The 10,400-nt window shown below is 51.1% G+C and overlaps 1 protein-coding gene across 9 annotated transcripts in view; it reads right to left on the bottom strand.

The window, feature by feature from the left end:
• Positions 1-10,400, bottom strand: part of LOC108290801 (high density lipoprotein binding protein) — a 90,112-nt gene that overhangs the window by 37,176 nt on the left and 42,536 nt on the right. For 2 of the 9 annotated variants that reach the window (XM_037732196.1, XM_037732197.1), the window contains exons 2-3: positions 3,366-3,430; positions 1,788-1,877 (exon numbers count right to left, since the gene is read on the bottom strand). In XM_037732196.1, coding sequence (XP_037588124.1) covers positions 1,788-1,863 — 76 coding nt within the window. In that variant the 5' untranslated portion in view covers positions 1,864-1,877; positions 3,366-3,430. Of the gene's footprint in view, positions 1-1,787; positions 1,902-3,365; positions 3,434-7,595; positions 7,674-10,400 lie in introns of those variants that run through there. The other 7 variants (XM_017510772.2, XM_017510773.2, XM_037732199.1 and 4 more) reach the window with 5 other exon arrangements.

Genomic DNA, 10,400 nt, shown 5'->3' with positions numbered 1-10,400 from the left:
AAAAAAGAAAGAAAGAGTATATAGAACTAAGTATGCTAGGTATATGCAAGCAGTAAGTTACTCTTCAAGCACTAATTCTATAAACTAATATATGATTATAGATGAAGGATGATATAAAGGAAGCGGCTGAGTAATAACACTGTAAACTAAGATCTTCTTCAGGCACTAGTTGTGCCTGGGGTCTGGACAGTTCTCCTTCCTCAGTGAACATGGGGGGCGTTACCCACAGCCCTGAAAGCAAGCCTTGCTACGTCAATTTTTAAGTCCTCTAGAGTCTAATAACATACTTTAAAAATCACAACTATGACAATGGTAGGCACAGAGTAGGCCCTTACATTTGCAAACTAATGGTCCGACCCGGCACAGCCTATGAGAATTGCTTTTGAGGTGCACTCTGCTTTCCCACTGTAACGTGGAGCCGTGGGAACTGTCACGACTGATCTCCCTCGTCCTGCCCAAGGCAGAGGACAGCAGGGCTGTGGACATCGGGTTCCCTGATCAGCATCACCTCCATCTTCCACCAATCTGTTCATGTTTTTGTGCCATGAGCCACAGTCTCCATGAAGTCAAGGGTGTCACTGTTTTGGGCAACCCCCGATCCCCAGGGCTGAGCGTGGCGTCTTCAGTGGCAAGGCCCACTGAAAAACACCGTGAGTGGATGTGACAGAGAACAGGGGGATGACCTCTGGAATTGGACAGGCCTGTGCCTGAGTCCGGGCCCGCGACTTCCCAGGGGCACGCCATGCTACCCAGTGGTGCTGACACAACAGGGGGGTGGATCCTTTCAGTGCTGTCTGCCCTCTCTAGAAAGGGTAGAACAGACCTCACAGGGAAGCTGGCTCAAGTAGGAAGATCCCAGGTCCCCAGAACAAAGCAGCTTCTGGGGTTCCAACGCCCAACACAGCAGCCACTAGAAATGAGCCTGTGAAATGTGGCTAGTGTGACTGAGGAAAAGTCAATTTTATGTTTTAATTAATTTTACTTTAAGAACTGATACTCAACTTAGTTACTAGAAAACTTTTAAAAGGTGTGTTTGGAACAACCTGGTGTAGAACAATCTGCTCTTTCAAATGAAGATTTTATGAACTCTAAACAGAGATCAAGGATTCTGGATGAAAATTTGGCATTCAAATGGAGAGGAATGTCCCATAGCTGTAAATACACATCAGATTTTAAAGAGAAATAATCTAAAATATCAACGGTTTTTCGTTTTTTACATTAAAGAGATGTTGAAATGACAATGTATTAGACAGACTGGGTAGGATATCAAAATTAATTTCACCTGCTTCCTTTTAATAAGTACCAGAGAACCCTAAAAATTAGACACGTGGCTGGCAGTCTATTCTACTGCTCAGTGCTGCGCTCCATCCCAGCCAGTGGTATGTAAGGGCTCAGAAACCAGGACCCAGCCTTCATCCCCACGGCGGGCTTAAGCAATGCTCTGGGATGCCTCATAGCCCAGATTCTAGTTCAGCACAATTAGGAAAAAGCAGTTTTGAAAAGTACTGCATTAATTACCAATGGTCAAACTCACTGGCTTTCCGGAAAGCTGTCCCCATTTTTAAATCTCACTGTACCTGATTCATTTCCTTGTTGGCACAAGGAAATGTAGCCAATCATCCCTGCATACATCACAATGCAAAATAATGCGCAAGATGGTGGGGCCTCCCTGCCCCACAATCACAGGGCCAAAAGGTAGTTCTAGAAAGGGCACGGGATTCGGTAAAGGCTTTAGAGAGCGCACTGCCTTAGACGTTACCAGGAAGTGCACATAAAACGGCCGTCACCTTTGATCTGCTGCGGAACCAGCCCACTTCGGTGTTCAGCAAAACTCTCCTGGGTCAAAACTGCAACGGAGCTCATGGTGGGTCTCACACCTACACACAATCCAGGAAAACCACGAAAGCAAAGAAGAATAAATCAGAAGTCAAAGTACAACTCTCAATTATCTGAGACTGTTAACCTAGGAGTTTCGGCAAAAGTTTTATCCTCTTTTTTTACCAGCAAACTATACCTTTTTTTAAATTTTCCTCACAAGCTCTGTCGTATGCTAGTATCTAAACTCTCGCCAAGTGATAAGGGGGAAAAATGCAAGTAAAGGAGGTCTTACAACAGGGGTGGCCAATCTTCCGTCTTCCCTGGACTACAGCACAAGAATTATCTTGCGCCGCACATAAATTAATGACGGTTAAAAAAAAAAAAAAAAAAATCTCATGTTTTAAGAAAGTTTACAAATTGGCGTTGGGCCGAGTTCAAAGCTGTCCTGGGCTGCGGGTTGGACAACCTTGTCCTAGAACTGCTGTCCCCTCCAAAGTCGCCAGTAATGGAGGAGCTCATCTTCCACTCAGGGGCAGTCTGCACCCATCTCTGCACCCCAGGGGCCACAGAGATACAGTCTGCACCACCCCTACCCTGATGGGGCGGGCGTGGGGGGCGCTGGAACCTGCCACCTGTCTGAGCCAGGATCCAGGCACTGATCACCACCAGGAGCATTCTCCTAACAGCCACCTTGGTTATTCTGTCAATTTGCTCACCACACACCTCTTAATGCTCACAAAATGCATCAAGACAGTTGCTACAAAAAGCCAGCCAGTCTCTGCAAGGTGCATCCAGGGCCCAAACTAAATCGCCTCCCAATCTCAACTTAACCAGGTGGTAGCTGTGTTGACAGGAAAAAGCAGCCTCAGTGCTTTGTAGCAACAGTAACAGACCCACAAATGGCGCTAAAAGCCCTTGATCCACACTGACTGGTTATTCTCCTCTTACAAAGCAAGGGGAACCTGGCCCCAGGGCACAGAGTTCCTCGGATCAGCAGAGCCACAGTACTCCACAGGACATGGCCTCTGAAAGCCACAGCTCCCTTATTTGAAAAATGGGGTACATTCAGCATTCTGAGGTAGGAGCGTTAGCTTCCTCTCCTTCCCTCTTCCTAGTTCCAGGTGAGCTCCAAACTACTATGGTGAGGAAGAACCCATTTTCTTCACACAATTATGCATCAATTACTGGCACAAGGCCAAGTCATAAGGAGTGAATTTTGTGTAATTTTTAAAACATAATTAAGGCCTCTTCTCAAGTTCAAGAAAATTAAGGCCTGCAATCCTAAAGAGAAGACCCCAATTCAGGAAAAAAAAAAAAAAAAAAAAAGATGAAAAACTGATGGAAGCCAGATGACACATCCAGAGGAGACATGTCTGCAGACAGTTCCTGCTGGGAGGTGAAGCTACAGAGACATCTCTGACGAACCACTAGAAACCTGAGGGTGCCGTGTAAAGAGAGAAGACACAGGACTAAGAAAATACACACCTCGTGCTCCAGGTCTACACACAGCCCAGGGACAGGAAGTCTTCAGGCAGGGTCCAACTTACCAGCAAAACGGTCAGTAGCCAGAAGGTCCGTCCTGAGGCCGCCTTTGTCAGCCTGCCAGCTTTTGCTGGTATGGGACAGGAAGCAGGAGAGCAGAGGGAGGCAAAGGGAGAAAAGTTACTTATCTTCATTTCACAACCCAGGCCTTTGTACCTCCAAGCAGAAAAGGTCAAGATATTATTTATGCTTTGGTTACTAACACTAATACTCAGGCAAGTTTCTTGGAAAAAAATTAAGCCATTAGCTTGAAACAAAACATATTAGAGTAAAACCTGAATCAGCTCCAACTTTCAGAGGACAGCTATTCCAGGGACCTGAGGGAGTGATCTTTTAAGCACCAAACTTCTAAATTTAACCATTTTGAAGTATAATCCTCACAAAACTGATCTCACACGGTTGGATCATCTTTCCTGTACCCCACTTAACCCCAGACGGCTGAACCACAGCGGGGGTTGCTGTGCTGGGCTCGGACCTACAACAGAATGCGGACCTGGGGGCTCTGCAGCGCTCAGGACGACCGAGAGCTACTGTCTTCAAGAATTCTCTGAGTATTTCGCAGTTACTTTGTTCTTCCTGCTGTTATCCTGTAAAAGTCCTTCAGTCCTTTCTAATCCACTGGGATTTAGAAACCAGGTCATAAAATCGCAGGATTGAAAGGAACCTTCAAAGGCTGTCTGTGGAGGACCAAGAACTCTGTGAAGTAGGAGGGTGAGTCACCTCGCCTCGGGGGACTCTGGGCAGGGGAGGCCTGCGACCACATGTGCTCCTAACTATGAAAAGGTGGAACTGCTGACAGGAGCGAAGCATGTGTCTAAAATGGGAGAAGCAATGACAGTAACAGGAACACCACACTCAACTGGAGAATACTACTAATACTCTGATGACAATCTTGCCCATAAGACACATGGGTCCTGGGCTGTGAAGGCAGTTCGTGGCAACAGGAGTGCATCAGGGAGACTGGACTAAATGGGTCTCGTCCTTCCAGCAGAGGGTGTGACTGGAGGTACTTCAGGGTCCTAATCCTGGTTATGATTTTCTTAAAAAACTCTAAATACAGGGCTTGAGTCACACAGGGAACCTGCCACAAACCAGAGACACTATGGGCCCAGACACACAGATGTACCCCAAGACTGAAGAGGGGAAAAGCTAGGAAAAACCGAACAAGAAAATTCCCTTTAAAAGCATCACCAAAACATTCTAGTTTGCAAGTTTCAAAGATGAAAGTGAGAAAACATCTCCGAAGTGTCAGAGTAGCACATTCACAACTTGGCAGGTGGTCCCTGAGATTCCAAGTGTCTGGCTAGTCTGGGAGCAAACTGGGGCAGGTCGCCGTAGGTTGAGGTGCTCCGCCAGGTGTCAGTGACACCTGCCTCTGGCCTCCTGCATCCGCCCTCTGCCCTCCCACTCTTGCCTGCTGACTCTCCACCTTGCGTGGTCTCTCACTCAAGGTTTTCCCAGGCTCCAATGACACTTCTTAAACCCAGACACCCACCCCCTTATCAAGCCAGGTTCTGAGCTCAGTGCCCAGTGACAGCCACCCGGTAAGTTTGCAAATCGCAGTTCCGTCCATGCCAGCTCGCACCTCGTACTGGCTCTCCAGCACAGAGCTGTGACGGGCCAATCCCCACTCTGCCCCAGTGTCAGTCTCTTCTGAGGCCACTCACACACCCTTGAGACACCACGTCCAGCCAGAACCCAGACTGACAGGAGTGTCGACATAAGGGAACCTACTCCTGTGTCCAAGGGAGACCCTGGAGCAGAGCCTCTCGTGTTCCTCAGGCGTGCACAGACCCTCAGGCAGCCAGGAAAGGCAGAAGGCAGACCTCCGGAAGACTCCAGACTGGTCCAACAGGCTATACTGGGTCCCTGGCCTCCAGACTGCAGATGGCAGTTTGTCAGAGCTTACAGCGAATGGTTCACAACTAGACACATTTAGCATCTAGAGTTCCGGTATCATCAAAGAGCATTTTGTCTTTCTTCCAAACAACTCAAAAACCTGTTCTTGAAGAATGCATTTAAGCATCTGATGATCCACATGTAAATGCAGACCGTGTCCCCTCCATCTGAAATTCTGGGTGAGATTTTCTTAAAAGTCAGCCTCATTCTCCTTCTGTGCTCCCAACCCAGTGAGGCGCAGCCCAGGGGTCCAACTGCCTCTGGTTCCACAAAGCGGCCACTAAGAAGCTGCCCCCACAGCTCCATGTCCACCCCGCACTGCTATGCCCTGCTCCTGGCTCTGCCTTCACAGACAACACTCACGAGGTTTAATCCTGTTCCACGTGGATCTTTCAGCAACCCCAGGAAAACGTCAGGCTGAGTGTGTTCTCCACCTAGCTCTTCCACTTGGTATGTGAAGTCCCCAGGAGACCCTGGGCAGGCCCAGTCACCAAAGAACAGAGGCTAAACATCTGGTATCTCAGATTCTCACTGGATCTAACAGTATTGCTCAAATTAGGATTGAAAGGAACCTTTGATATTACTCTAATCCAATTTCTTAATACCTCCAGGGACAGGAAATTCATGGCCTTCTCAGGGAGCCCAGTCTCACCCCTGCATGGCTGTGAACGCTCTGCCTCAAGTTATGACAAAATCTACAACTTCTTTCCCCTTTTGGGTCATGGAGAACAAGTCCGCTCTTCTCCAAGGCTCCTTCTGGTGGGTGAATGAACTCTGTCCCCTGGCTACTGCAGTCCCTCCCACATGGCCCCTGTCCCTTCTGATTCTGGTTGCTCTCAACTACTTTTCCCATTGGAAGCTCCAGGTCCACCTAATGTAAATCTCTAACTATACTGAACCTGGACTTTAAATTTTGTTTTCCAGAGTATAAATGTCTACAGCAAAAAAAGGTCCTATCTCAGAATTTAACTTTCAGCAAACAGAACTAGAACTAAAGGAAGAAGGGCAGGAAATAAGACCCCTTTCCACCCTAATACGTATGGAGCAAAATGTGAATTTGGGACAGAGCTGTGTGTTCTGTGGGAACCTGGTGCTTACAAGTTTAGCACAAGTTCAACAGGTTTCTGACAGCAACAGGGGAGACTTTACATGAAGGGCTCCACTTTTTTGCTTTTAAACAAGGAAGTTGATTCCCTTGCGATAAGTTTTGCCAACTACATATTCGATGGGCAACAATCTTTGAAGAGAACTATCAGTAAAACTCCAGGAAGAATTTCATTTCAGCCTCAGCTAATGAGACCCGCGAGTGCTTTACACACCAGACAGGACTGGGTGGAGGGCGTCAGAAGACCGCCCGCTGAAGTCCAGACTTCTCCTCTTCCAAAAGCAAAACTGCTCAAGACTGCAAACCAAAGTTCAGAATGGGAAAATAAAATCCCGATCCACTCAAAGATCACAGGGCCAAAATCTAGGAGAGGTCGCAGGCTGCTGGCGAGCAGAAGGCAGGCTCCGCACTTCTCACCAAGTTCTGGAAGTCGGCACCCATCCTGCATGGAGGAACTTTCGCAGATGCCACCTCAGCACGGCCCTCCCACAGGCCACGAGGGCCCGCGGGCGGGGACAGGCTTAAAGGGACAGCAACCCCCTCGGCCGCCCAGCCTTTCATCCAAATTCGGTATTTTTCCGTAATGTATTTTTCATCCACGACCCTGGGGCACGTCCAAACTGCACTCCAGGCCGGAGGAGAGCGGCTCTCCCCACCCCCGACCACGTAGACGGGCATGGGCACCGCGCGGCAGGTGGAGGTGCTGCGGGGCCCCCGTCGCCCAGCCTGCGCCCAGACCCGAGCCCCGCCACCACCTGGGGGGAAGGACACCACCGGCCTCGCAGGGACCCCTGCCCGGGCCGCACAAGGCGCCCCCCGCTGGCCGGGGCAGCCCGAGCTGGGGGAGGGGGCGCCCCTGCGGGGAGCGGGGGAGGGGAGGGCCGGCCCGCCAACGTCAGCGACCTGGGCGCAGGTCGGCCGCCCCTCCCCCGCCGCGCGGCCAAGGCCCGGGGGCGCCTCGCTGAAGCCCCGGAGGCGGCGGGCAGCCAGGAGCGGCCCGGCGGGACTTGGGAAAGTTTGTGCGCGCCCCTCCGCGCCGCGGTCACGCGCAGAGGGGACTCGGAGCCGGCCCCGGGCCCGGCCTGGAGCCGCCACGCGCGGAGAGCACGACGCCCGTGGGCGGGGGCCGCGGCACCCAGTCCCTCCCCCTCGCGGCCTCCACGTCGGCAGCCCCCGTGCCCTCCCTCCCCGCCCACCCGCGCAGGCCTCCCCAGCCCGGCCACAAGCTCACGCGTGGGCCTCCGCCCGCTGGTCCTGCCGCTCGCTCGCTCGCCCGCCGCGCGGGAGAAGCCGGGACGCTCCGAGGCGCGGCGCCCGGGCCCCGGCTGCTATATAGGGCGGCGGCCCAATCCCGCCCGGACACGTCAGCGCCCCGCCTGCCCCGCCGCTGGGGTCCCCCGCTGTCCCGGGCCGGGCCGCCCAGCACCCGGGAGGCCCACCCAACTCCAGGCGTGGTTCCGCATCCTTTTTTCGGGTGGAGAAGGCGGTGCCGAGGAGTTGGGAGATTAATCCCCCCTAGAGAGCAGAGGGAGTGCGCCCCGCAAGAGCCCCAGCGTGGAACGACCGGAGACCAGAAAGGGAGCAGGAGGCCGGCTGCTCTGCAAGCAGATGTCACCAGCACCGCCCGCCTCCCCAAAGCCACAGAAGAAAAACCTCGAAGGACGCCCCCGACTCGTCAGCGGACGGCCCCACCGGCACGAGGTCCGACAGCGCAGTGAGGCTCCCAGGCGGCGCTGGGAGTTTCATCCCTCATCCTCGCGTCTGTTCCTTATGTCCCTCACTTTTATAAACTATCCCCACTCGATTCCTTGGCGTAATCTTCCCCTAAAATATAAAACCCCCTTCCTTTCAAGCATGCATTACTTATGGCCCCATCTATAACGTAGGTGCCTACATGCGAAAGAACCGGTGTGTGGCCTCCGCGCCCACGGTGGGCCTGGGCCCGCAGGAGTGAGCGGAAGGGAATCCCTACTCTCAGGGGTCTCCGCCCTCCGGGAAGGACTTGTCACTTCTGCATCCACTGTGTTTCCTTAGTGATAACTACCACTGTTTCAAGGGTATAAGGTGAGTTGATGAATCTCTAGAGATGTCAGTCCGAACCTCTGGCATAGTTGCGGGTGAGCAGAATCCTGCATAGGGCACAGGTCAGCTCCAGGTACCTGCGGACAAGACCGTCCCACACAGGGAAATTGACAGGGGCACACCTAGCCTTACCCAGGGAATGGGGTCACGTCCGCACAGCCTGCAGCCAGGCCATGGGTGCTGTTGAGGATGGTGGGAGCTGGGTGAGGGTTGCCAGGAGCAGGAAGCAGGATCAGAAGTATTTTTTTTTTTTTTGTGGAACACTGACAGTAAGTGGACAGTGGCAGGGGAGGGGAGATCTACTATAGTTCTGTCTAAAGATGACAATGGTTTGCATTATGGTGGCCAATAATGGATGACATAAATGGCCAGATTTGGTATATATTTGGAAAGTAGCACCAAGAAGTTATTAACCAGATGAGGGGTGTGAACGAAGTTCAGAAAGGCACAGGATCTTGGCCTGAGCAACTCACTGAGGCGGGGAAATTCAAGGAAGACTGGATGGATAAGAGGATGTGATGCCCTGACTGGGCAGGTGTGTGCAAGGTCGGGGAGAGGCCCAGGAGCCCGCAGAAACACTAGTGCCCTTCATGACACCACCTAGAGAGGGGAGCGGAATCACAGAGGGCAGAGAAAATCTGCAGCTGGAGGTAGAGAAGGAGCCAAGGATGGCATTATCAAAGCCATGCTCTAAGTCACCAGCATGGAACTGGGCAGGTGGGCCCTCCCTCAACATGGAAATAGACATTCCCTTGTGTGTCGCTGCTGTGGTTTGTTGGTAACCCTTCCGTGGGGATTAACCTATCAGCAACTAACGCAAGTGTGTTTTGTTGCTGTTTTGTTTTTGAGGGCTCAGCACTGCAGAGGGAGATGGAGAAAGAGTAGGGGGTAGGGATCGGTCCACTGTACCTACTACACAGGAGACCTTAGAGTTAGTTTAAAAAAACACTGTTAGCAGAAGATATTATAAAATCAAATGTTAAGTTTGTGCTATTCACCATCCAGGATGCTTCTGTGCTGGTGCTCACAACCAGCATTTCCTCCGAGCAAGCTTACTACACCGAAACTAATAAATGGTTCGTAGAGGTGAATTTTAGAAATTCCACGGCTAGCAATATTCAGACCAAATGATGTGTGAACATCGGTCTGTGACATTTGCGTTTTTAGCCCTCAAAGGGCCAGGGCAGAAGTTTGGGTCTGTTCAAGGCAGGAGGTGAGAAGAGATACCCTCCTATTATTCCATAAAGTCACGATTCCAAAAAAGGTTATACCCTCAACAGAGGATAGGTAGATAAAAACCTAAAATACAATAAAATAAATAAATGGGAAAAAAAAAAATAAAAAAAAAAAAAAATAAAAAAAAAAAAAAAAAAAAAGGAGGAAAGTCCACTAGTATAAAGGAGACAATAGGAATGCTTTCTCTGATTACCCTGAGCTGGGAGGTGGAAGCATCTCTTTAGCTGTGGGGACAATGGACTAGTGTAGTACTCTACAACCTTCCCCATTTGTCCAGAAACCCCTAGCCCAAACTGAGAAATTAACAAAACAGAAAGCAATCCCCCTCAGGATAGAATAAACCTCATATCAGGCTAAAAAGGATACGGACAGATCAATGGTAGAGAGGCTAAAAGCCCAAAGCACAAAAAGAGGGAAGGAAGGATTAGAAACAGGATTAGACAGGCCGGGCGCGGTGGCTCATGCCTGTAATCCCAGTACTCTGGGAGGCCGAGGAGGGTGGATCACAAGGTCAGGAGTTCGAGACCAGCCTGACCAACACGGTGAAACACCGTGTCTACTAAAAATACAAAAATTAGCTGGGTGTGGTGGCGCGTGCCTGTAATCCCAGCTACTTGGGAGGCCGAGGCAGAAGAATCGCTTGAACCCGGGAGGCAGAGGTTGCAGTGAGCTGAGACGGCACCAATGCACTCCAGCCTCACCACAGGGCAAGACTCTT

This window comes from Cebus imitator, unplaced genomic scaffold, assembly GCF_001604975.1.
Source record: "Cebus imitator isolate Cc_AM_T3 unplaced genomic scaffold, Cebus_imitator-1.0 Scaffold443, whole genome shotgun sequence".
In the NCBI taxonomy this organism is placed as follows: domain Eukaryota; kingdom Metazoa; phylum Chordata; class Mammalia; order Primates; family Cebidae; genus Cebus; species Cebus imitator.
This window is presented reverse-complemented; position numbering and strand designations above follow the sequence as displayed.